Source organism: Ursus arctos, unplaced genomic scaffold, assembly GCF_023065955.2.
Source record: "Ursus arctos isolate Adak ecotype North America unplaced genomic scaffold, UrsArc2.0 scaffold_2, whole genome shotgun sequence".
NCBI classification, from domain to species: Eukaryota; Metazoa; Chordata; class Mammalia; order Carnivora; family Ursidae; genus Ursus; species Ursus arctos.
In genome coordinates, this window is record NW_026622874.1 from 100,317,327 (window position 1) to 100,341,228 (window position 23,902).

Here is a 23,902-nt window from a genome sequence, read left to right on the forward strand (position 1 = left end):
AACAAACAGAATAATAATTTTCTGAGTGGTAGGTGTCAGGCACTGTGCCAGGGTACTTTCTATCTTATCTGTAATAATCCTCAAAGCTTGATGAAGAGGTTCGCCTGGGTGGCGCAGTCAGTTGGACAGCTGCCTTTGGTTTGGGTTGTGGTCCCAAGGTCCTGGGATTGAGCCCTGCGTGGGGCTCCCTGCTCAGTGGGGAATCTGCTTCTCCCTCTCCCTCTGCTGATCCCTCTGCTTGTGCTCTCTTGCTCATGCTCTCTTTCTCAAATAAGTAAATAAAATCTTTTTTTAAAAAAATGATGAAAATGGGGCGCCTGGGTGGCACAGGGGTTAAGCGTCTGCCTTCGGCTCAGGGCGTGATCCCGGCGTTATGGGATCGAGCCCCACGTCAGGCTCCTCCGCTAGGAGCCTGCTTCTTCCTCTCCCACTCCCCCTGCTTGTGTTCCCTCTCTCGCTGGCTGTCTCTATCTCTGTCAAATAAATAAATAAAATCTTTTAAAAAAAAAATGATGAAAAAAGTTGGGTCTCATTTAAAAATGAGGGAACTGAGTCTCCAAGCAGTTGAGTACTTTATCCACGGTCATACAACTAATGAACTGAATGTAGTTCTCAGCTTCAAAGCATAGGTTCTTTTCACTCTCGAGATGTCACCAAAAGGGCTTAGGCAGTCACCCTTGGGAAGACGTACTTAGTGCCCAGAGTACTTTTCTTTCCTTGTCTTCTTCCCTGCTGTCTCCATTCATGTGTTCTTTTCTCAGTGAAGAAAAAATGACCGCAGCCCGCATTAGAAAATGCCACAAGTGTGGGACTGGCCTCATCAAATCTGAAGGCTGCAACCGCATGTCTTGCCGCTGTGGTGCCCAAATGTGCTACCTCTGTCGAGTATCTATCAGTGGATATGACCATTTCTGCCAGCATCCTCGCTCACCGGGAGCCCCTTGCCAGGAGTGTTCAAGATGCTCTCTCTGGACCGACCCCACCGTAAGTGAATGCATGGCTACTTATTGCTTTGTAGAGGAATATAGTGGTAAGGTGATGTAATGAAAGGGATTTTGCCTATACATAACACCTCGTGACTTACGAAAATATAGGAGATTACATGGATCAGTAACCACAGGGAAAAAATGACAAAGTAATCAGAAAGCTACTCCTCAGAAAAGCAGCATGCCCAAAAAGTTTATGGGCAAATTCTTTCAAGCATTTAGAATAAAGTCCTTTAGAATAAAATTTTTCTGTGCCATCTGAAATAAGTCCCAGAGCACAGACAAGAAAAGATGGTTTTATATACGTTTGTATAAAGCCAACATAATGCTGATACCAAAATGTGACAGAGATAACACTAAAAAAGAAAAATACAGATCCTTCTAACTTAATATAGGTTTTAAATTCTCTAAATAAAATACCAGCAAATAGAAACTATGACCAAGTGATGGAGCGCCTGGGTGGCTCAGTTGGTTGAGTGTCTGAATCTTGATTTCGGCTCAGGTCATGATCTTTGGATCATGAGATTGAGCCCCACATGGGACTCTGTGCTCAGCAGGGAGTCTGCTTGAGATTCTCTTTCTCTACCCCCCCTCGCCCGCTCAATATTGGTCTCTCTCTAAAATTAAAAAAAAATCTGAAAAAAAAAAAAAAAAGAAAACTATAACCAAGTGAGATTGTTCCAGAAATGCAGGGATGGTTCCATATTAAGAGCTTTATTAATATAACTCACCATATGATATCTTTAAATGGGAAAAGATGTAATAAAATCAAATATCTATTCTTGATTTAAGATTAAAGAATAGTACTAGAAGAATGATTTTTTTAAACCCCATATTTGAGAACAGTCCTTAGCATGTTTTTAATAGTGAAATACATAGAAGCATTACCAAAAAATCAAATATAAGACTATCACCACTGTTTTGTTTTGGAACTGCTAGTCAGTTCAGTTAGCTAAGAGAATAGAACATAATTGCCAGTGTTTATTGGGCACCCACTGTGTTTCAGACACTGTTGTAAGCACTTGTATATGTAATAAAGAAAGGGAAATCTACCTTTATCAGCCTGAGAAAAGAAAATAATCAACTGGAAAGCTCTTAGAAACAGCAGAAAGATGGCTAGAAACAAAATAAATATACAGAATGTTATTCACTGTCATTCACATTATATCACAATGTAAATCATAAAATCCTAGAAATTAACTTTAACAAGAAATATGAAGAAAACTGTTAAACTATATTGAAGGACATCAAGAGACATGAACATACAGAGAAATATGCTTTGTTCTTAAGTTTTAATATAAACTGTATCAGTTCTTCTTAAGATAATTTTTAAGTTTGCAACTCGCTATAAGGATAGCAGTGCAGTATGTGCCAGGATTTGTTCTACCAAAAAGATTGAGTATAAGTGAAAACCTTGCTAACTTGGAGCAAACAAAAGGCCTGAGGAAGTGCACCAAAGTGCCCTGGAGGCCTGGTGACAGCCAGTGACTCCTCAGCTTTCCTAGGACAAGGAAGATGACCTGATCATGGAGAAGACCCTTGTCCCTCAGAGGGAAGACTTGGTATTGCAGATACATCACTTCTATCTAAAATCTAGACATTTGCTGCAATTCCCATTCAAATTCGGTAGGGCTTTTTTTTTCCTTGAAAAATTTTCTCTAATTTTGAAAATGAGACTAATTTTTACTAAGCTACACTAATCAAAACCATGTAGCCAGTAACTAGATCAGAGGGACAAAATGACCAGAAACACATTAATTGAGAATTTAATGTGTGATAAAAAATATCATTTCTTTCTTTTTTTTTTTTTTTTTTTAAGTAATCTCTATACCCAACATGGGGCTCAAACTCATGACCCCAAGATCAAGAGTTGTGTGCTCTTCTGACTGAGCCAGCCAGGCGCCTCTAAAGATATTTCAAATCACTTGGAGAAACGATAGATTCATTCGTTCTTTTATTCTTAACTATTCAGTGTTGCCAGAACTAGTCTAAGCAGAAAAGCCCTCTCATCGTAGAGTTGGCACTCTGAAACAGGTCCTTCGTCTAGTTACTGCTATGTAGGAGCAAGGAGAGGAAGGCTGTGGGGGGTGGGTGGAGGGAGGGAGGTTGCCTTTAGATGGAGTTGCCCAGAGCCTGGGCAGGCTCTCTGGAAGGCAGCATTTGCAGAGAGGCCTGCCTGAATAGGAAGAGCAAGGCAGGCCAGGGAAGCCAAACAAATTCAGCCTGTTCAGGGAACAGAAAGAAGGCTGGTGTGACTTGCAGGTAGTGAGCTAGGGGAGGAAAGTCAGAGAGGCGGGCCCAGCCAGACCTGGTTAGTGGGTCTAACCAGGTACGGTGGGAACTATTGCAGGGCTTACATAGTGGGGTGACTTAGCCTAATTTAAGTTTTCAAGATCACACTGGCTACCATGTGGAGAGAGAAACCTTCAGTAGTTCTTTCGGAACACTGGGCTAACCCTTCGGAAATACTTGAAGAAAGCAAAAGAAAATTACTTGTATCATTCCCTAGGAAGGGAAGACCCTTCTTATTGTTACATCAAGGCCAGACTAAAAATACTTAAATCCTGTTTGGCAAAGGGCACCATAAACAAAGATAAAGGTAAATGAAAAACTGGGGGAAATTGTTGTAACACATATATGATACAGATAAACATTAATATGTGAAGAGTAGTATGATTCATTAAGAAATGAATAAACATCGCTATAATAATAAGAATCAATTTGACTGTGAGTTACAGAAAGCCCAAAATAGCAGTGGATTAGACAGGATAGAATTTTATTTTTCCTCACATGTAAGTACCGCAGTGAGCAACCCAGGAGTGAGAAGCTCACGTTAGTATTGTGTGCAGCTGTAAGGAGGGATGCTCGGGGCACCTGGCCGGCTCAGTCAGGAGAGCATGCAACTTGACCTCTAGATCGTGAGTTTGAGCCCACACAGAGTTGGGGTAGAGTTTACTTTAAAAAAAATTTAAGTGATACTATATATCTGTATTTTAAAAGGTGGAAAAAAACGTGGGAGGGTGCCTCAGTTGGTTAAGCAGTTGACTTTTGATTTTGGCTCAGGTCATGATCTCAGCATCCTGGGATCAAGCCCCATGTCAGGTTCCGAGCTCCTCCCTCCATACTTCCCCCTGCACATGTGCACGCGCTCTCGCTCTCTTTCTCACTCAAATACATGAAAGGATTTACACATAGCACACCAACAACATGTAGCTGGGGTCTCAGACCCAAGTTTCCACAGAGGCAAATAGTAACATAAGTGATTGGAGAGGGGCGCCTGGGTGGCTCAGTCGTTAAGCATCTGCCTTCGGCTCAGGGCATGATCCTGGAGTCCCGGGATCGAGCCCCACATCAGGCTCCTCCGCTGGGAGCCTGCTTCTTCCTCTCCCACTCCCCCTGCTTGTGTTCCCTCTCTCGCTGGCTGTCTCTCTCTCTCGTGTCAAATAAATAAAGTCTTTAAATAGATAGATAGATAGATAGATAGATAGATAGATAGATAGATAGATAGATAGATAGAGAATGTAAAGTGGGCCAGGTCTGGAGCAATAGGATATGGTGAGGGAGTGGCATACCGGAAAGGGTGTAGGCCCTGACCAAGGCTGCTACTCTGTTCCCACAGATTGTCGCCAGGTGAGATTGTACTCGTGGTTACCATGGCTTTAGATTCTCCAGAGAAGGTGGAAATCTGGACTTTAATATCTCCCGATTTTTCAAGATTGGCCATTAATCCAAGTATCTTTAAAACATGATTCATGCCAGCACTTCATAAGCCAAAGCATAGGTCGTTAGTCATCAGACTTTACCCCTGGTTTCAAATATCTCCAATATGCCCAATGAGAGGAGGTGTCAGGGTAACCACAGCGAACCATTCTCCTGGCCTAACCCTAATCCTGGGAGCTCCCAGTTTTGAAAATCGGTGAGCCCTCAATGGAATCCAGGTGTGTGACTGTCAGGAACCACCTCCTCACTGGGCAGAAAATTGGGCTGAGGGACCTAGGAATTGCTCTGCCACCCGCTGAGAGTCTCAGCAAGCCTTCCTCCCTACCCCCACCGTGCCCCCATCACTGAAGGAAAAGGCAGGCTTTGTAAACAGACAGGTCATCCTTCTGTTGTTGGTTTGGTTCAGTGGAAGGCGGTACAGCCCACGGTGGCAAGTGCTTACCAGGGTGTGATACATGCTGCCTTTTGGGACAAACCTTCCCGGGACCTGGCAGTTCTGCTGACTCACTTCCTCAGTGCGGTGCAGCCAGCATATGGGGCCTGAGCATCTCTAGAATTTACATGAGGAAATAGGATTCTTTTTCTTCAGCTGTATCTCCTACAAAGTTCTCTTCCCTCTGCCCCCCCTCTCCCCAAGTTGCCTTCTGGAAACAAAGAGCTGAGTGGAGTTACACGCCAGAAGGTGTTCAGCGGTTCAGCCGCTGGCCTCTCCTCCTCGGCCAGCACTGTTTTCCTTTCTCCTCCCGCTCGTTCTTGTTCCTTCTGCCACCTCCCTTTTCCTACTATGCGTGGATTGGTTAAAGGTTTTCTGTGTCCCGGGACCTTATTTGGGTGCCGTAAGTTTTCTTGTTGAATTGTCGTCCACCCTGAAAAAGGTTCTGTATTTGCTCAAAATAAAGTTCAAAAGGAAGGTCAGGCAAATACAAATCCCTCCGATTTCCTCAGGCAGCCACAGCCAGAGATTTGGTTCCATTTGTCCCATTCCCATCAAATCTGGGATCAGCCCCGTTTCCTTGATTCTCACCAGGAGACTGATTGGATTCCAAGCCAGCATCTGTTGGGGCTTCTGAGAACACAAAGCCATTCAGAAGTTCAGGGAAACAAAGCATGCCCTGTCATCCAAGCCTATTCTCCAGCTTAATTAACCAGCAAGGCCAGGAAGAATCTCTTCGTCCCTTCGTGGTTTGGAAAGAAGTTGAGTTTTATCCCTTAATGACTAGAGATTGCTTGGGAACCTGAATGAACTCCGTATGAGAACTAAAATGACGAATGTAACTTGCCTTCTCTGTTACTTATCAAAATGAAGCCAAAAACATTCAACCACAAGTCTTAAAAAACAAAATGTGTTTTTAAAAGGAAGGAAAAAAAGAAGCAAACCACAGTTTTCTGACTGGGGGGCAGAATGCAGAGCCACATATGAACACATAAGTGAGCAGACGTCGTTTTGCAGTGGAGGGAGAGGTACCCCGGTGCTTGACTGGATCCAGATCCACTGCGGCTGACTGAGCGGCACGGGCTAGCAAGGCCTTAGTCAGAAGAGCAGTCACCTGGCCGTCTAGATTCAAGAAGTGGGGCAGAATTCTTAACAGCATTTTTCTTCTTTAAATACAAAACAAAGTCAGTGTCTGTCTTGGGTGTTGGTTACCAGAAACTGCACAGAATTATTTTCCATAACTTCTTTGATTTTTGAATATAAAAGATTGTTCGATTCAAATAAAACCCTGGAGCTTTTACAACCAGTTTATAATTTGATACCATTACCGCCTAGCCATTTGGTGAGGAGACTTATTTATTTTTCCCAGGCCGACATTGAATTGAACCTGACATTGACCTGTGCTAATATATTTAATTCTGTAATCATTCTCTAGGGCAGACGTGTCATCCCACTTCTACAAAGACTGTGGTCCATAAACGTGGCACGGGGCTCCAGCCAAGGCTGTTTCTCATGGCGTCTTTAAGCCACCCGCCTGGCTGCTCCCATCTGTGGCTCCAGCACCACCCACACTACCCTGGTGCCCAGCATCTCCCTGCGGGGCCAGTGTGCAGAAGATACCGCACAACTCTGAGACCCGTGTTTAAGTGGCCAGGGAAAGGAGGAGGGAGTGTTGCAGGAATGGAGAGGGGAAGAGCATTTCAGAGTGGATCCAGGAGAGGCAGAAGGCCCATGGGAAAGGTAGACCAAAGGTGAAGTCATTAACTGGATTTTGGCTTCAGCATTGTTTCCTTAACTTTTTATTTGTTTGTTTGTTTTTAAGTAAGCTCTATGCCGGGGCGCCTGGGTGGCTAAGTCAGCAGCCTGCTCAGCAGAGAGCCTGCTTCTCTCTCTCCCTCTGCCTTTCTGTCTACTTGTGCACACATTCTCTCTATCAAATAAATAAAATCTTAAAAAATATGGGCTCCTGGGTGGCTCAGTCGTTAAGCGTCTGCCTTTGGCTCAGGGTGTGATCCCAGGGTTCTGGCATTGAGCCCCACATCAGGCTCCTCCGCTGGGAGCCTGCTTCTTCCTCTCCCATTCCCCCTGCTTGTGTTCCCTGTCTCGCTGGCTGTCTCTCTCTCTCTCTCTCTCTCTCAAATAAATAAATAAATAAATAAAATCTTTTAAAATAATAATAATAGTCTCTATGCCCCATGTGAGTCTTCAACTCCCGACCCTGAGATGAGGAGTCGCGTGCTCTACCAACAGAGCCAGTCAGGCACCCCTGTTTCCTTAACTTTTTTAAATGTACCTTCTACGAAAGAAACAAAGATGGTAATGTGAGCCCCCTTGTTGCTCCATCGACCCAGCTTCCCTCAGCATCTTATTTCTGGTCACTTTTAAATACCCTCCTGTTACAACATGGAGACGGGACTACTTTCCCGGTCCACAGATGAGGAAAACGAGATTCGGTCGCTTGGTAAAAGTGGCATGCAAGCCCAGTCTTGGACCAGATGTCAGCTCCTTTTACTGTAGAAGTCTCCACGCGCTGGAGCGACAGGTCACAAATTTGGCAGCTCACCAAGTAGGTGCTCGTCGGGGTCCCTGAGCCCAGCGAGCTAGCTGGGCCTCCATAGAGGGGTAGAACCATCGCTGGACCCTTTCCCCATTGAGCAAGTCGCCAATGGTAGAAGGGGGGCCTGGCATCTCCAAATCTTGACAGTGTCCTTGATCGGATTTAGGTGTCACTGAGGACTTTACCAAGGAGGGTGGCAGCATGTAGATAAGTGTCGTCTTCAGCGAATGCCAGCAGGCCCCAGGCTGAGGACTTGACCCTGACAGGAGTCAAAACATGACCACATTCCATGCTTCCTCCAGGTCCCTGCTGGGGAGCTCTAGATGGAACGGCATTTGGGTGCTGGGTCTCAGTGACCTAAGGAGATAGCTGCAGAGGCCAGCCAAGAGCCCGGCTGTCTTTGCTCCTCCCCAGCACGTCGTCCAGCCCCCCACTGGCCCATTCCAGACCACAGCTGCACAGCATGTGCCACTCCGAGCTGTGCCTCACCCTCCTCCCCCCAATTTCCTGTTGCAGGGGGACAGCTGGAGTTGGGGGTTAGGGTCTGGTGTTGCTCGCCGATCTGGGAATAATTTGAAACTAAATCCTCAGCCCTTTGGAAGCCTTTTATGAAATCATTGCAAGTTTATTAACAACAGCTGTGGCCACACATGACCTGGATCCCAGCCTCAACCCCCCCCCCCCCAAAATCGCAGGAGGGAAGCAGCAGTTGACTTGGAATTCCCAGTCACCTTTTTAAGGGGAGAAAAGTTAAATGAAGAAGAAAAGTCACCCATCCTTCCTCCGCAGTCACAGGAGGCTGGACAGCAGGCAAGCAGGCGGCCAGCCACGGTGATCAGAAATGTTGAAGAAAACAGGCTCAAAGGGACTTTTCAAAGCTTTGGCAAGAGCAGTCTGGAGCCAGTCGTTCACACGTCTATTTTAGGGCCCTTCAGCCTGTGCTGGCGATTATTGTCAATGTCTGATTGGCAGAAACCTCCTCTTTCTCAAACCATTTGCAGCTTCTCCATTTCCTCCTGTCCAGACCCTGCTGCTCGGGCGGAGCTGCGAAGCTTCCTTATTGAGGGGCAGGTTACAGAGTCGAGGTTTGGGCTGTTTTTTTTTAATTAAAACCTCTCTGGCAAGCTCTACCTCACTTCCTGCCAGCGACTGCCATGCTGAGTCTGTGTTTTGGAGAAGCCCGGCCCCTGCCATCAGCCTCGTGCCCTCGCCGTGCTCTCCGCCGCCTCCATGTGAAGCAGGCGTGTCCAAGTCCTCTGAGTCAGGCCAACACTTTGTGTCCTGCTGAGCTCAAAGGAATTCAGGGAGAGGAAATAAAACCTTCTTCCTGTTAAGATGCAACCCACTCATTTCTTCCTTTAAAGTATTCATCCAGATCTGCGGGGCAGTGAGACTCTACGCCCCATTCTGCTGTATTCCTTTATCTTCACACTGCATTTGGGGAGCACTGGCCCACCGTGGGTGCTGTGTTCCCTTCACAGTCCTCGTTGCATCTGGCTGTGGGCTATGGGCTCCCTGCCCAGAGTGGCCATGGGTAGCGATAAAAACTGCTTAGGTGGTTCTCTTAAACCCTATCCGGGTGTTTTGTTACACTCGGTCTTTTGAGACCCGCCCATCCTGGGACATCTTGACTGCCACCGACTGGTGTCTGCTCCTTCCTCTTTCAGCCTAGCCTTGCTTATATGCACATTCCATGGATCTGTGTGGAAATTTTCACCAAGATTAGGAGGGGCCGGAAAGCAGACAGAGAATGGAGATCATCCAGGCCTACTGGATCCATCTTAAAGCCCATGCCAAAGGCCAGATGGAGGAGTGCAGGAGGACATGTCACCCTCAGTGGCCGTTCGCTAAGGCCGCTTGGGGTGCCTATCGCAGTGACTACTGACAGAACCGTCTGTTCCTCCCACGGTTCCCAGCTGGCCCGGATGGGCAGGGTGTGAAGGGGAGCTTGGGTCTCAAGAGGGTCCAGTTTGGCCTTATAGAGGGCAAAGGAGCTGGAGTGGAGGGGCCCTAACTGCCCGGGCACCCTGGGGGCTGCCAGCCCAGAAGGAGCAGCAGGCTCTGTGCTGGTCCTGATTTCACCTCTCATGACTCTGTGATCTTCAGCATGTAACTGCTTCTCAGAGCCAGTTTCCTCGCAGGGAGAATCTCTGTCAGCCCCTCGTGGCTGGGAAAGATACGGCGTGTGCATGTGAACTAGAGTAAGACACAAGGAGGTAGGACCTGAGTGTGCAGAGCTGGCCTTCCAGAAGAGAACCTTGGGGGGTTTCTGAGTGAGGTGGGGATGCAAACACAACCAGTGGGAAGTGGGCCAAAACATTCCCAGGAGTCCTCTCTGGAGAGAAATTACTGGTGACTTTTTTATTTGGGTGTTCATTAAACTTTTTTTCCCAAAATTGCTTTAATGTGTATGAGAATCAAAACACTGATCTTTTGTGGCAGAAAGAGAAAATTCCTTGGGAAAACTGTGATATGCAAGTAAGTTGGTAGCCTCAGGACAAAGCATGTCAGGCAGGGAAATCTAGAAGTGGGTGTTCCCACTCTGGAGATGGGCTAAAAACGGCGGCCCAGTCAGAGGGAACAGGAGACCCTGCTGCTGTGGGCCAGTAAGTCCTTTTGGGCCTCAGTGGTAGAGCCTGGCCTGCACCTTGGGCTTCTAGCTCCAGAGGTGACATTTGTGGGCTCTGGAGCTCCTGGCTCCGTCTGCGTGAGAGGGGTCTGCTGGCTTTGTCTCAAAGGCCAGCTGCCAAGGGAAGCCAGTCAGACACTGGCGAATGAATGTTTTTTAAGGGATGTTATGTGCACTTCTGGGTGAGCTGACCAAGAAAAGAATTCCCTAAAAGTTGCCAGGAAAGTGACCCCCTTCTCTGCTGTGTTGGCTGTTCATCTTCTTGAATGGAGGTATTTTGTTTTGACCTATTCTCGTGTTGTATTTAGTGGAAAAAGGAGATTTCGGAGTTCTGCCCATCCCAGAGAGTAGGAATCCTCTTGTATTTCAAGGAGGATAAGATGCACTCGTTCTAGAACAAGGCAGGGCCTCCGACAGTGCTCAGGGCCGGGCGGGCCGAGTTCCAGGGGCCTTGCAGTCCCTGCTCCAGAAGCTCCAGTTCAGAAAGCTGTGGTTTATGTGGTGAAGAGTCTCTGTTTCCCCATCTGTCACACGGGGATTAATTAATAGGGCCTTACTAGTGGGGTGGTTATGAAGATTCAGCCTCTGTGAAGTGCTTACAACAGAAGCTGGCACGTAGTAAGCCCTCGATAAACATTAACTTCCATTCTTGCTGTCGCTGTGCTTGGCCCTTTGTAAAAGAGAGAGCATTTGCCTCTCACAGTAACCCTGCTGTGAATGGGCTCCAGGTCAGGTTGTAGAAGGTAACAGGGTCCTCAAGCCCAGCTCTGTGGAGCCCCAGAACTGGAGTTCTTTCATCGCACCAGCTGCCTGTCCGTCAGGAAGCCAGTGCTGCTTTAAGATAAGACTTGCCGCAGCCGGCTGCTCCAGCACGCCTGGATTTCCTCTGCGTGACTCAGCCCCTTCCGGGGGTGCTGGAGGTCAGGTACTTCGGCGACCCAGCTCCTGCACCCGGCTCTCTCATCTGCTTTCCTCCTATTGTTCCCCACTTCCAGCAGCCTAGGTGTGTCCTAGATTTGCAGAGCGGCAAGCCTTTTTCGCAGGTGTCCTGGTTCACCATGAACGATGACACTTAGGGCGCCTAGAATGTTTCCCAAGGGAACTCACCTCCAGAAAGGCCTCGGGAGCCCATCTGTCCCTCAGCCCAAACCCAAGGGGACCAGTCTTCATGTTTTATCTCAAAATCAACCCTAAGCTTGCCACATTCACTCTTTTTGTTAAAGTTCTTTTTAATTATGGTAACATATGTATAAAATAAGATTTGCCATTTTTAAAGTGTATGATTCAGTCTGCCTTCACTCTTGACTTGAGGAGCTTTAAATGCTTAAGAGAAATTGCTTGGGAAGGAACCCCCACCCCAGATGAAGTAAGAAGTGTTCACCTTAGAGTCTAACATGTTTGGCTAAAAATGTAATTTAAAAATACATGGGGCGCCTGGGTGGCTCAGTCGGTTAAGCATCTGCCTTCAGCTCAGGTCATGATCCCAGGGTCCTGGGATCGAGTCCCACATCAGGCTCCCTGCTCAGCGGGGAGCCTGCTTCTCCCTCTGCCTCTGCCTGCCGCTCCCCCCCCCCCCCCGCCCCACTTGTGTGCACGCACTTTCTCTCTCTCTGGCAAATAAATAAATTAAATCTTTTTTAAAAAATACATATATTGAAAAGCGTTTTCGTTGTTAGTTTCTAAAGTGTCCTGTGACTCCAGTCAGTCGGAGGAAGTTGAAATCTGAACCATCTGACCCTTATTCTAGATGCAACTGACAATTTACTCAGTGGCCGTAATTAATACAGTCAGGAAGCCCAGTACCTGCCCCATGAAGAAGCCACAGAGGCAAATGTTGGGGGCATCTCCCAGTCTTTACCACTTTTTCTTGAAGCTTCTCATCTTTCTAAAATCTTTATTTCTGGGACACCTGGGTGGCTCAGTTGCTTAAGCATCTGACTTCGGCTCAGGTCATGATCCCAGGGTCCTGGGATCAAGTCCCATATCGGGCTCCCTGCTCAGCGGGGAGCCTGCTTCTCCCTCTGCCTCCTGCTCCCCCTGCTTGTGCTGCATCCTCTCTCTTCTGACATAAATAAAATCTTTTAAAAATAAAAGCTAACACTTTAGGGTCACGTGAGTGGCACCGTTGGTTGTCTGCCTTCGGCTGGGGTCATGATCTCAGGGTCCTGAGATTGAGCGCCAAGTCGAGCCCCTGGGTCAGCAGGGAGTCTGCTTCTCCCTCTTCCTCTGCCCCTCCCCCCTGCTCATGTGCTCTCGCTCTCAAATAAAATCTTAAAAAAAAAAGTCTTTATTTCTCCCGTTTTCCATGACCTTCCTGCCTTTAATAGTGCGTGCTCTGTGCCAAGTCCTTTACATACTTGAGTTCATTTCGTCCTTACAGCAGCCCATTTTACAGATGAGGTATTGAGACTGAGATGTTCAAGTCACTTAGTGGGAGCTACCTGCTCTCCCACCTGATAGTTTTCTGGATCGCTTCCTTTTTTTTTTTTTTTTTTTTTTTTAAGATTAAAAATCTTTTTTTCCTGGACCTTCCCACTGGCACCAAAATGAAGAGGTTTGTCAGCTTCTGTAGATAATCGGTAGCATGTCTTTACATTCTCACAGAGACCTTCAGACTGTGCCCACCAAACTGTGCTGAGTTAGCGAAGCCCTTTGCGTCAGTTGGCTTAGTGGTTCTTTGTAGAGGAATCTGTTCCCTCCTTTGGAATGTTCACAGAGAGGCTAGATGACCATGTCTTGGGGTTTTTAATAGAGAATTTGCATGTCTTGCATTTGTGTGTCTGGGAGACAGACATGGCGTCCTCGAGGGTTCCTCTCAGCACCTGGTAGCTCTCTCTCCTCTTCCTTCTGCTTTGCTCTGAACACCTGGCAGGGTGAGGCTGAGAAAGACTTGTGTGTTAAGAATTTCCAAATGTCAGGGGGCGCCTGGGTGGCACAGCGGTTAAGCGTCTGCCTTCGGCTCAGGGCGGGATCTCAGCGTTATGGGATCGAGCCCCACATCAGGCTCCTCCGCTAGGAGCCTGCTTCTTCCTCTCCCACTCCCCCTGCTTGTGTTCCCTCTCTCGCTGGCTGTCTCTCTCTCTCTGTCAAATAAATAAATAAAATCTTTAAAAAAAAAAAAAAAAAAAAAAGCTGTTCCTGACTCTTGAGTCCTCAAGGTTCATAAGTGTATGGTGAAATCCCTGACTGCAGTCTTGGCAGTGACATTAATAACGTGCTAAGTAAACATGCACACTGTCCATCACTCAGGTGGGACCACCACGCTCTCCGCTGGTCCAGGGAGGGTGCTCTCTCCAGCTCACATGCCTTTTCTATGGTCCTCCATTCACATCTCACAAGTTCCCTGGGTGCCATCAGTTGGTCAGAGCCTCAGATCAACGTGAAAAATCCAGAGCTATCACTGAAACCATTCCAGCCTGGGACACACCTGGCCATGTGGGGAGGCTCCAATGCCTCGTCTAGGAAACACCTCCTTGAGTACTGGACTGTCTCTGCCCTCCTGCCCCCATACTGCGAACCAGTGCCCTCCTCACACTTCTCCCCAGCTTGACTGCTGCTGACTCCTGGAGAAGCAGCTGGAAGACCCCAGGAAACAAGCCTGCCTGTCGTTAAGTTCAAATCCACGCAGTTGGTGATGTTCTTCTCCCTTCACCTCGCTCTTGGAACTGCTGTGTTCTTCCTCCCACACACGGGCCCCCACCCCGACCGCCATTCTGCTGGCAGGACACAGCTCCTTCTACAGCCTACCAGCTGTCTAGAAGCTAAAGGCCAGCTTCAGGGCTCAGCTGGCCTGAGTAGGCCTTTGTCCACCTGAGGTCAGAGAATCGGCAAGACTCTGCTGGGCTTTGCACAAAAGGGTGCCGTGCTCAGAGTTTGTAGACTCTGGATCTGAAACTCCTCAAGCCCTGCCCACCCCAGACCCACCCCCTTCCCAAACCCTTGGGTTATCAGTCTGCCCACCCCGAGCTGCAGAAGGTCCTCTCTCTGCTTGCTTTACAGCTGAGTGAACAAAGTAGGCTCTTGCCCCTCCCCCACGTGGCCACCACTGTGTACAACCCCACTCCTCAGCCATGGCCTTTCAGATGGGCTTCCTTGTGGGAGCCTCATCCACTGAAGAAGCAAGGAGACCCTCAGGGTCTGGGAATGAGTAGTCTGCTGACTGGTAGCAAGCTGGCCTCCCCCAGGTCCCATTGGGGTCTCAGCACCACATGGAGCTGGTTGGAGCAAGCTCACCATCTTGTTACTTTTCTCCTAGGAAGATGATGAGAAGCTAATCGAGGAGATCCAGAAGGAGGCTGAAGAGGAGCAGAAGAGAAAGAATGGAGGCAAGCGCTCCCCCAGCACGGGGCCCCGTGCCTGGCGCACTCCATATGTGGGGCGGGGGGCGGGTTTCATGGCTAGCCCTCCACTCAGCCGGGGACTGGCCAGGCATCCATCCAGCTCCACATGGGAGAGGCTATGAAGCGTAGGAGAGTTTCAACATCCCCCTGATGGTCAGGAGGTCCCAAGGGATGGTTTGAACTTACGAGGCAGACAGAACCCACACTGGACAGTAGGCCCACCCTGGCCTCTCTTGATGTCACAAAGGAATGAAATGGAGTTTCTGGGAGTGGCCTTCCAGGCTCTGGCTCTGAAAGAAAGTCTTTCATGGAATCCACCACCTTCCAGGGTGATCACTGAGTTAATACTTGGTCTGGACAGCTGAGGGGGGTTGGTATGCACGCACACGGTAATCGGCCTCACTGTGGCCTGGCCACCCCTCCTATGTCCATAGGTAAGAATGATGCTGAACGTGAGACATTCGTGGCTTGGCCCCATGTTCTAGGCTCTCAGCTTGGGGCAGGTGGGACTGAGGTCAGGATATGCAGCCCAAGTCCCAGCCCACATGCAAGCACAGTGGGTTTTGTTTTCTCTACTAAATCCCATCTCCTGTTCAGAAAACACCTTCAAACGCATCGGGCCCCCTTTGGAGAAGCCTCCAGAGAAAGTCCAGAGGATCGAAGCTCTGCCAAGGCCCGTCCCGCAGAATCTGCACCAGCCACAGATCCCCCCCTATGCCTTCGTGCACCCGCCCTTCCCCCTGCCTCCCGTCCGGCCCATGTTCAACAACTTCCCTCTCAACATGGGCCCTGTCCCAGCACCCTATGTGCCCCCTCTGCCCAATGTGCGCGTCAACTACGACTTTGCTCCCGTCCACGTGCCGCTGGAGCACAACCTGCCTATGCACTTTGGCCCGCAGCCACGGCATCGCTTCTGACAGCTATGTGTCGTGCCTCCTCCCCAGAGCCCCGCTGCTGAGCAGCCCAGCCTGTGCAGGGCGGGGGGGGGGGGGGGGGGGGGGGTGTTCCGTAGATACCCGCCTTGCCCCCAAGGCCATGCCTTCTAAGTAGGGATCGTGCACTTGGCTCTTAAAAGGATAGGCTGGCTTTTTTTCCTGCTCCTTCCTGGGAAGGGCTACTGTCCCTCGAAGAGCGGTTGGGGGGCCAGTGCCCTTAGGTGCCTGTGAAAGGATTGGTCTGGCACTTGCTGGACCAGAGATAAGGGGGCAGTAGGGCCTCCCTGGAGAGTTCCACTGTCCAAGCGGCAGTGCAGGGACCCTCACCACAAGGTAGCCCGTCTCTGCTCTGTCCTGTCCCTGCAGACGGAGATGAGGGAAGTGTTTGTGTCCGTCCCTTCCCCTCCCCCTGGCAGACCTCACAAGTCTCTCAGTTAACCACGTAGGCCTTCCTTACCGCAGTACAGTCTGATTCGTGATAAAGCGGAAGTCCCAGTTGGAGGGAGTTTGGAGTTTGGAGAGAGCTGAGCCATCTGAACCATGTCATGAAGGCTGGGTTCTGCCCCCACCTCCACCCCGATACTGCAGCCCACCCCGAGTGAGTGCACCCTGCTGCTCCAAGCCAGTTGGTCCCAGTGAGGCGGTGGCAGAGCCATGTCCAGGCCTAGGAGCACCACTCAGGGTGGGGAGGCTGCAGACTATATCCCCCAAATCCAGAACCCCAGGCCGCCGCCACCATGACTATTCAGGTCTCTCTTGTCCTTGGCCCACTCAGATGAGACCACAGAGAGCCATCTCATGCTATCAGTTCTGTTTTGTAGTTTAAAGAAATATTTGCTATTTACTCACTTTGAACTTACTGGGTTTTCTGTGGCCTACTAGAGTTTCTCTCGTTCAGTCTCTGGAAAGTCAAATCTGTTACCCCACGCCAGGCAGCCAATGAGGGCTGGATGGTCCTGAGTCTTGCCAAACAAAAGGTCCTTTTGAGGTGGCTGTGACAGGCTTGGTGGTTCTCCCAGGCAGCCCAGTAGTCAGGTAATGAGCAGCTTCTCCCCTGAGGTTTGGTGGTGGCAGTGGGTTTCCACAGGGGGACAGAGGACCCAGACTACACCCGGCACCCGCCCATGGAGCTGCCCCTGCCCAAGGCCAGGTGAGTTTAGCTCTGGGTCGGCATGGGGGTCCCTGCCCTTTCCCGCTCACCTTTTCCTGTGCAGCCCCCGCTCACCCGAGGCTCTGCCCCATCGCTAGCCACCGCTGTGCAGAGCAGAGGCCTCCGCGGGGAGTGACCCTGCCTGGCTGCCCAGTGTTGGCCTCTGTCACTGCTGCTGTATCTCTGATGGCTGTGGGGTTCCCAGAAGTTCCCAGCGCATGTGCACAGACCTCGGAAGGGTGAGCCTAATGACCGATCCCCCATCTCTGGGGGAGGGCCGTGCCCCAGGACCATGCATTCTTGTGCACAGCCACCCACTGCCATCAGTTTCTCATGTATTTCAAGGATTAAAATGGGGAGAAATCTGCTAAGTTGACTGTTCTTCCTCCTGCTTTTCCTCCAGGGGAGGGCTTTGCAGAATGCTCTGGGCGTGGGGCGGGACACACAAGGAGGGGCCTGCACTGCCGGGAGCCCGCATGGCAGTGCCTTGGGAGAGCCCTGCTTGGGGGTGCACTGCAGGGCACAGTGACAGTTCTAAGTATCTTTACAAAGTGGTCCCCGTGCATCCCCAAGGTGGGGGGAGGTCTCAGAGCAGTTGAGCTTCCAGCGAACATCCCACCCCATGGGCCCACCAGAACCTCCTGGGCCCCCTGAGCCAGTTCATCCAAGGAGGGAACAAACCAGTCCACCTCTGCCCTGTAGCCAAGGCACAGGGCTCTGTGGGGCACTTTGGACAGCTGAAAGGACAGGCCCCAGGTGGGTGGCATGTGAAGATCCCCTGGAACAGAAAGGAAGAGACCAGAATAATGGGCTCCCCCCAAGGCCAAACTGAGGACTTGTTCTTTGAGATGAATTCTAGCTGTTTATAGCCACACGCAGCTGCTAGGGAACCAAGGGCCCCTGGTTTCTGACGTTCCTCCTTGAGCCGGACCGTGCAGCAGCTCCCAGGCCCACAGCAGCACAGTTGCTGTTTGGGCGAAGGTCATTGCCTCGAGTTCTGATACTAGCATGAGGTCCCACTTGTCTGTGAAGTGATCCTTTAGGTGCCTGTGTCCCAGAGGACCCCAGCTTCTTGAGAAGCAGTCTGCACTAGTGAGTGTTCAAGGGAGAGGAGGCCTTAATCCTCTGACAAACCAGCAAGTGGCTGCAAGGTGTGATGACAAGAGACCCACAGACAGAGACCAGCCAGTGGCAGGGACGAGACAGGAATCCCAGAGGCAGCCTGGCACCTTCCCCTCTCTGGGCGACAGTGTTTGCTCCCCCAAGCCAGAGACTGCCCAGCGACAGTCCCGTTCTACTTGCCTTAAACTGGAGAGAGGAATCTAGTATTTGCACTTAGCAAAAGATTTTAAAACTTAAAAAAAAAAGTGTGCATGACCTGTCACTTTGTATAAAAATAGCAAAAATTATTAGTTTATTAAATTTTTTTTTCTGTACCTTCTGGTAGTAAAAATACATCAAAATAATTCTGTTTAAACTACTGTGTGTAAAAAGCCTGTATCATATGTAACTTGGACTTTTTGTAAATAAATGTTTGTGCACTATGCTCCCTCCGGTTTCGTCTGTCCGCACGGCACCACCAGGCAGGCCCCGCCACCCCCACGAAGTTACAGGGGCTACGTACACAGGCGACAGATTCCCAGGGAGTGATTGGGCCTACGATGCCACCGCTCCCGGGGAGTGGACGTCGGCTCCCACCAGAGAGCTGCAGAGAGAAGTGAGACCCCGTCTCCCCTCCCCAGAAGGAAGATCAGGTGATGTTTCATGCTGACCCTGCTTGGGTGGCTACTGAGGCCCACATGGGCACAAAGGGGGGGGGGATGTTGTTTTTTTGGCACAGAATCCGCTTCCAGAAAGTGCTCAGCCCCTCTTTCAGGCCTGGGCAGCAAGCCACTGACTGGCCTGGAGAGCAGCCTACAGAGGCTGGACCAGGCGAAGGTTGGGTGAGATGGGAAGAAGCTCGTGTCCTCCCTCCAAGACCAAGTTCCTGAGAACGGAGCGTCTGGGCAGGGAAGCCCAGCATTGAGTCCCTGCTGCTGACGGGGACCACTGCCCTCAGGCACAGCCCTCCCCAGCAGAGTCCTCAGGAGCCACCTGCCTGCCCCAGCAGCCCTGCCGCGAGCCAGGCCAGCAGACCACAGCACCCCTGGGCTCAGACTGTGCTCAACGTTTTGATAAAACGTTGGCTATCCTGTCCTGCTGTTTGCAATTTTATTGAGTGATGCTTTTTTTTTTTTTTTCATTTCTGAAAAAAGTATACTGAAATAAATCCAAGACAAAAGTTACCTGAATTCCCAGGGTCGTAAGTTCAAGCCCCACGTTGGGCGTGGAGCCTACTTTAAAAAAAAAAGATTCCACACCTTTCAAAACGGGACTTGTTTTTCTCCCTTTGCAACCATGGAGCGCCCTCCGGTCTGACTGGTTCTTTTTGTGCCATCCTCATGGAAAAATTCCGGTGCTTTGCACTTCCTGCCACCCCTCCACACCTCAGTGAGCACCCTCTTGGATATTTCAAAGGATGTGTTTTCCGGGAGCAGAGTTGTGCGTAAAAGGGGTGGGGGTGCGTATTTCTGTGGCTTTTGCCAGATGCCTTGACAAAGCGGTGTCAACGCCCCCACCCCCCGTCCTGGGCTGTGTTCTCACCCTTCGTTGGCACATCTTTGTCGCCACGGGCCCTCAGCTGTCCTAAGACCCCCTCTCCTGGAATCTGACCTCATGGGGAGACTTGAATGGACACATCTTCCTTTAGAGGGAACTGCTGTTAAGGTGAGGTGCATTTGTAATTGTCCAAACTTAATGTCTCCATCCTTGAAGTGATATACACGTATACACATTGGCCAATTATAAATGTTTTAAAGTAGAAAAAATTTGAAAACACAGAAAAGGATCAAGACAAAAGTGCTGTTATCCAAAGGTAACTACCGATAATATTTTTTTAAGATTGATATATTAGAGAGCACATGGGAGAGGGGAGGGGCAGAGAGAGAATCTTAAGCAGACTCCCTGTTGATTGTGGAACTTGACTCGGGGCTCCATCTCACAACCCTGAGATCATGACCTGAGCCGAAATCAAGAGTCACATGCTTAACCCACTGAGCCACCCAGGCGTCTCTACTGATATTTTTTTTTTTGATGCATTTCCTTCCAGGTTGTTCTGCTCTGTGATATATATAATGTCTCACAAAAACAGTAAACCAGATGTGCAGGTTTGCATCCTATCGTGAGCATTAGCAAGGTATGAGCAAGTGTTTCCAAAATATGATTTTTAATTAGCTCCTTCTAGAACCTCTTGCCGCAGGCTTGTAAGCTTTCTCTTTGGGCTTCTTGTGATCACGTTTCTGCAGGCTGGTGCACAGCTGCCCCTGTCCAGCCTGCTGTTCTTTGTTCTCATGACCCGTGGGGGGACGTGGCCCCACCCAGAGCCCCATCTGTGGGTCTTCTCTCTCAGGATTAAGTCGGAAGCAGCTCCTCTCCTTGCTTCCTCCACCTTCATCAGCACATCTTGGCAAAGACAGTCCAGAACTGATCACTGCCTCCTCGGCTTGGCTTTGCCTTGGACGATGCCAGTTAAGACCCTCACTAAAGGAGCAAAAGCCAGCACAGGCTGTCACCAGAGTCACCAGGATCCCCAGGACCTGCCTCTTCCCTAAGTGGGGGTGGGGCACTGGGCCTGAGGCCGTCCTGCGGGTTCTGCAGGTGAGGAGCTGAGGGGCCCCGGGGAGGTCCCTGAAGCCAGCTGCTTGAAGCAAAGTGGGGATAATCACAGCACCTTTCCGTCAGGCTGAGAGAATTCGAGAAAGCTGGAAAAGAGTTTAAAGGCTCTCATGATGAGAGTTGTTGTTGGGTCCCCTTCCAGCTGCCCTTTGGCATCGACTCCCAGAGGCGGGCCTGGGTTCCAGACCCAGGCACATCCCCGGACGGCTGCCTCTCACCACTCTGCAGGTCCAGTGCCCCCCACCCACCTGCCCTGTCCGCAGTGCATCTGGGGCTGCGCCGAGCCCCACGCAGGAATCACCGGCGCACGTGCCCCACGCAGCTGCATGTGTGCACCCAGCGGGAGCTGCCTGGGCTGGACCCGCCACTCAACTGGGAAACGAGGCAGCTGGGATGGGATGCGGTGGGCGTGACCCAGGCGCTGGGAAGGCAGCATGGTGCCCAGAGCTGAGATTGGGGCCCCAACCTAGCTCTTTGTCCTCCTTGCCTGGGGCTTGACCACATGCAGGCTGCAGGGCTGGTGATGCTGGTGGTTCCTGGGAATCTGCATCTTCAACAGCTCAACACTGGCAGAGTTCTGGGAGGGGAAGTTTGGGAGGAGGCCGCTGCCTGGCCTCCAGGTGGGAGCCCAACGGGCAGGAGCACATCTGGGAGGGTTCTGGAGAGTCCCAGGGGAGCTGGCGCCAGCAGGGACTTGCAGAGAGGAGGCTCAGGCCCCATCATGGCAGTGGGTGGAACAGGGGACCAAGGCACTCTGGGGCGGAGTGCGGAGGCCATGTCTTTGGTCCAGATGGTGCGTTTGTCAACGAGTCGTCCAACTGCAGACCCAGTCCTGAAAGCCTGGGGATGGCACAGCAGGCCAGGCCGAGGCCCTGAGGGCCACCCTGATTACAGGACAGGCAGAGGGGCAGTGGGGGCAGCAGGGGGAAACCGCGGGGTTCATGTCTGCCAGCTGGGAGGACAGCTGGTTCCCCCGTGGGAGGACCCGGCGCTGGGTTAAAGTGCCCACCTGCAGCATTCTCGGACCTTCCTCCAAACCTTGTCACAAGCCCTCCAGTTCCTCTGGTCCCCGGGAGGAGCACCCTGTGTCCGTGCTGTCCCTCCTTCCCTCCCCTCAAAGCCCCACCGCCTTCTCCTCCTCCAGAGCCTTCAGCTCAGGTCATGATCCCAGGATCAAGCCCCGAGTTGGGCTCCCTGCTCAGTGGGGAGCCTGCTTCTCCTTGTCCCTCTGCTCCCCAATCTCCCTTGTGCTCTCTCCCCCCTCCTTCCTTCTCCCTCTCTCAAATAAAATCTTTAAAAGGCAGGCGTTGGGTGTGGGGGGAGCACAGCCCACAGTGGCAGCCTGGACAGCCCAGAGGAGTGGATTCTGACAGCGCTGCAGTTTGTTGGGTTCAACTAGGCAGCTCTGCTCTCAGCTGCGGTTCGGCTGAGACTGCAGCCCCCAGATGGCCTCCCCGAGGGCTGCTCTGCCCCAGCCTCTCACTCGTGGCCGGAGCTTCCCTCCAGCAGGACATCGACCTCCAAGAAGCCAGTCCTAAGTGGGCACAGTAGCTATCCACGTGGATCCTCCTGGCCAAACCCAGCCATGGGCTACCCCAATGGGGGAAGCCCTCACCTCCCAAGCAGAGACAGGACCACAAACCACCACTCCCACCTTGCCCCAGACCAAGCCCTGGGCAAGCAGCGTTCATGGCCTGGGAGAGGGGGGCTATGCACCTGTGCCCAGGACGTCACCGCAAGGAGATCAGGGCTGCAGCCTTCTTAGGGGGCTCTCGGTCTCTCATTTCTCTGTCCCAAGTCTGGTTCTCCCTCTCTGTATCTCAATCTCTCCTCATTTCTATCAAGATTGAGGCCACTTACCAAAAAATACCCATAATAGAAAACAAGCAAAAAAACCAAACTGGAACAGAAGCAAAGCTACAGTATTAAAACGAACACAGTGCAGGAAGTGGGGCTCTGAAGCCCGCCCCCACCGGGCAGCCTGGCCCAGTCTTTTCAAGGCGGCTTCCCCCTTCCCGGCAGCTCACGTGGAGAAGCACGTGAGTTATAAGGGTCACGGTGTCCATCAGGTGAACACGTGCCCGTAGCTCCAAGGAGGGGTGCTCCGCAGGCGGCACACACCTCCAAGACCTGCTGGAGGCCCCGGGGGCGGCCCCCTGTCCCAGGGACCTGGGGACCCACCTCAAGGAACAGATCCAGCTTGGCCGTAGCCACTGTGTGTGGTGGCCCCAGGCCCCGATGGGCTTCGGGAGCCACCCGCTCACTGGGGCTCTGGGGAGGCCTGGGCCTGGGGCATTGAGTGAAAGGCCCGCATGGCTTCCCCGTCCACATGGCTGCCCTCACCTCAGCCTCGGACCTCAGGCGACTCTGACGCCTCCCCCACAGACATCTCCTTTCTCTTGCCTCTGATGGGGAACAAGGCCATAAAGGAAGGCTGGAACATCCTGGAGGCTGGGGGCACTGAAGGACGTGCGGGCACACGGTTCCTGCCCATCTCTGCCCTTCCCCGGCTATGGGCCACTGGCCAGTCCTCTGTGCCTCTCCTCCCGAGACATCTCAGGCCCGTTCCCTATCGTGGAACAGTCTACTCTGGGCCTGCCTCCCTGAAGGACCAGGAGCACCATTCTGCTCAGCTCTGCGTCTCTGGCACCCAGTCAGGGCCTGGGGTGCTCAGGAAATAGTTGTTGGAAGAATAAATCTATGAAATGAGACCAAAAATACCCACCTCAGAAGGAGGTCTGCAGGTCACTGAGTGAGCTACGGAAGCCACACAAATGTCAGCTTAATTGTGTTTGGAATCAGAAATGTGAGCGAGTGCTTTTTCCACCTGTGCCGTGGTGGGCAAGTCACCTAACTGGAGCCTCAGTTTCCCCATCTGTAAAAGGGAAGGTTTGGGCTGCATAGCCGGAATGGCAGAAGCCTGGCAGAGACTGGCGGCCTCCCTGAGTGGAGAAGACAGACCTGAGAAGTCGGGGAGACTGAGGATCCACAGGGCAGAGGCACGGAGGAGGAAGTGGTCCGGACAGGCTGCTCAGGGTTTGTAGATGGGGGGCCTTGTGGGGAGGCCCTGGGGCTTGGTGGGGAGCAGCCGATCACAGCTCCACCACTGTGGAGCCCCTACAGGCCCACCTGCAGCTGCAGGGACCAGCTCTTGGGGGAGACTTTATCTGGGGCCCTGGGAGATGTGGCGGCTTTTATTTACATCCCCCCAAATCTGCCATGGTTCTCCAGGGTAGAAGAAAGCCAGGTGGGCAGGACGAGGTGGAGAGCCCCCTCCCAGCTTAGGTGCTCCCTGTTAGCACAGACTAACCCATGGGAGGTGAGCCTTGCACTACGGACCTATGCAGGACCCTCACTTTCACCTCGGCCTGGCAAGAAGCTTCCAGAATGAGTCCATCCAGGAGGGGGAGAACGTGAAGACACACTCATCCACAGCTG

The 23,902-nt window shown here is 51.3% G+C and overlaps 1 protein-coding gene across 11 annotated transcripts in view; it reads left to right on the plus strand.

Annotated features, from left to right (window-relative positions):
• Nucleotides 1–18,296, plus strand: part of RNF216 (ring finger protein 216) — a 157,290-nt gene extending 138,994 nt beyond the window's left edge. For 9 of the 11 annotated variants that reach the window (XM_044390159.3, XM_048224787.2, XM_048224788.2 and 6 more), the window contains 3 exons: nt 762–984; nt 14,581–14,650; nt 15,263–18,296. In XM_044390159.3, the coding sequence (XP_044246094.1) occupies nt 762–984; nt 14,581–14,650; nt 15,263–15,582 (613 nt within the window). In that variant the 3' untranslated portion in view covers nt 15,583–18,296. Of the gene's footprint in view, nt 1–761; nt 985–5,733; nt 14,651–15,262 lie in introns of those variants that run through there. The other 2 variants (XM_048224789.2, XM_026516327.4) reach the window with 1 other exon arrangement.
• The last annotated feature ends 5,606 nt before the right edge of the window (nt 18,297–23,902 follow it).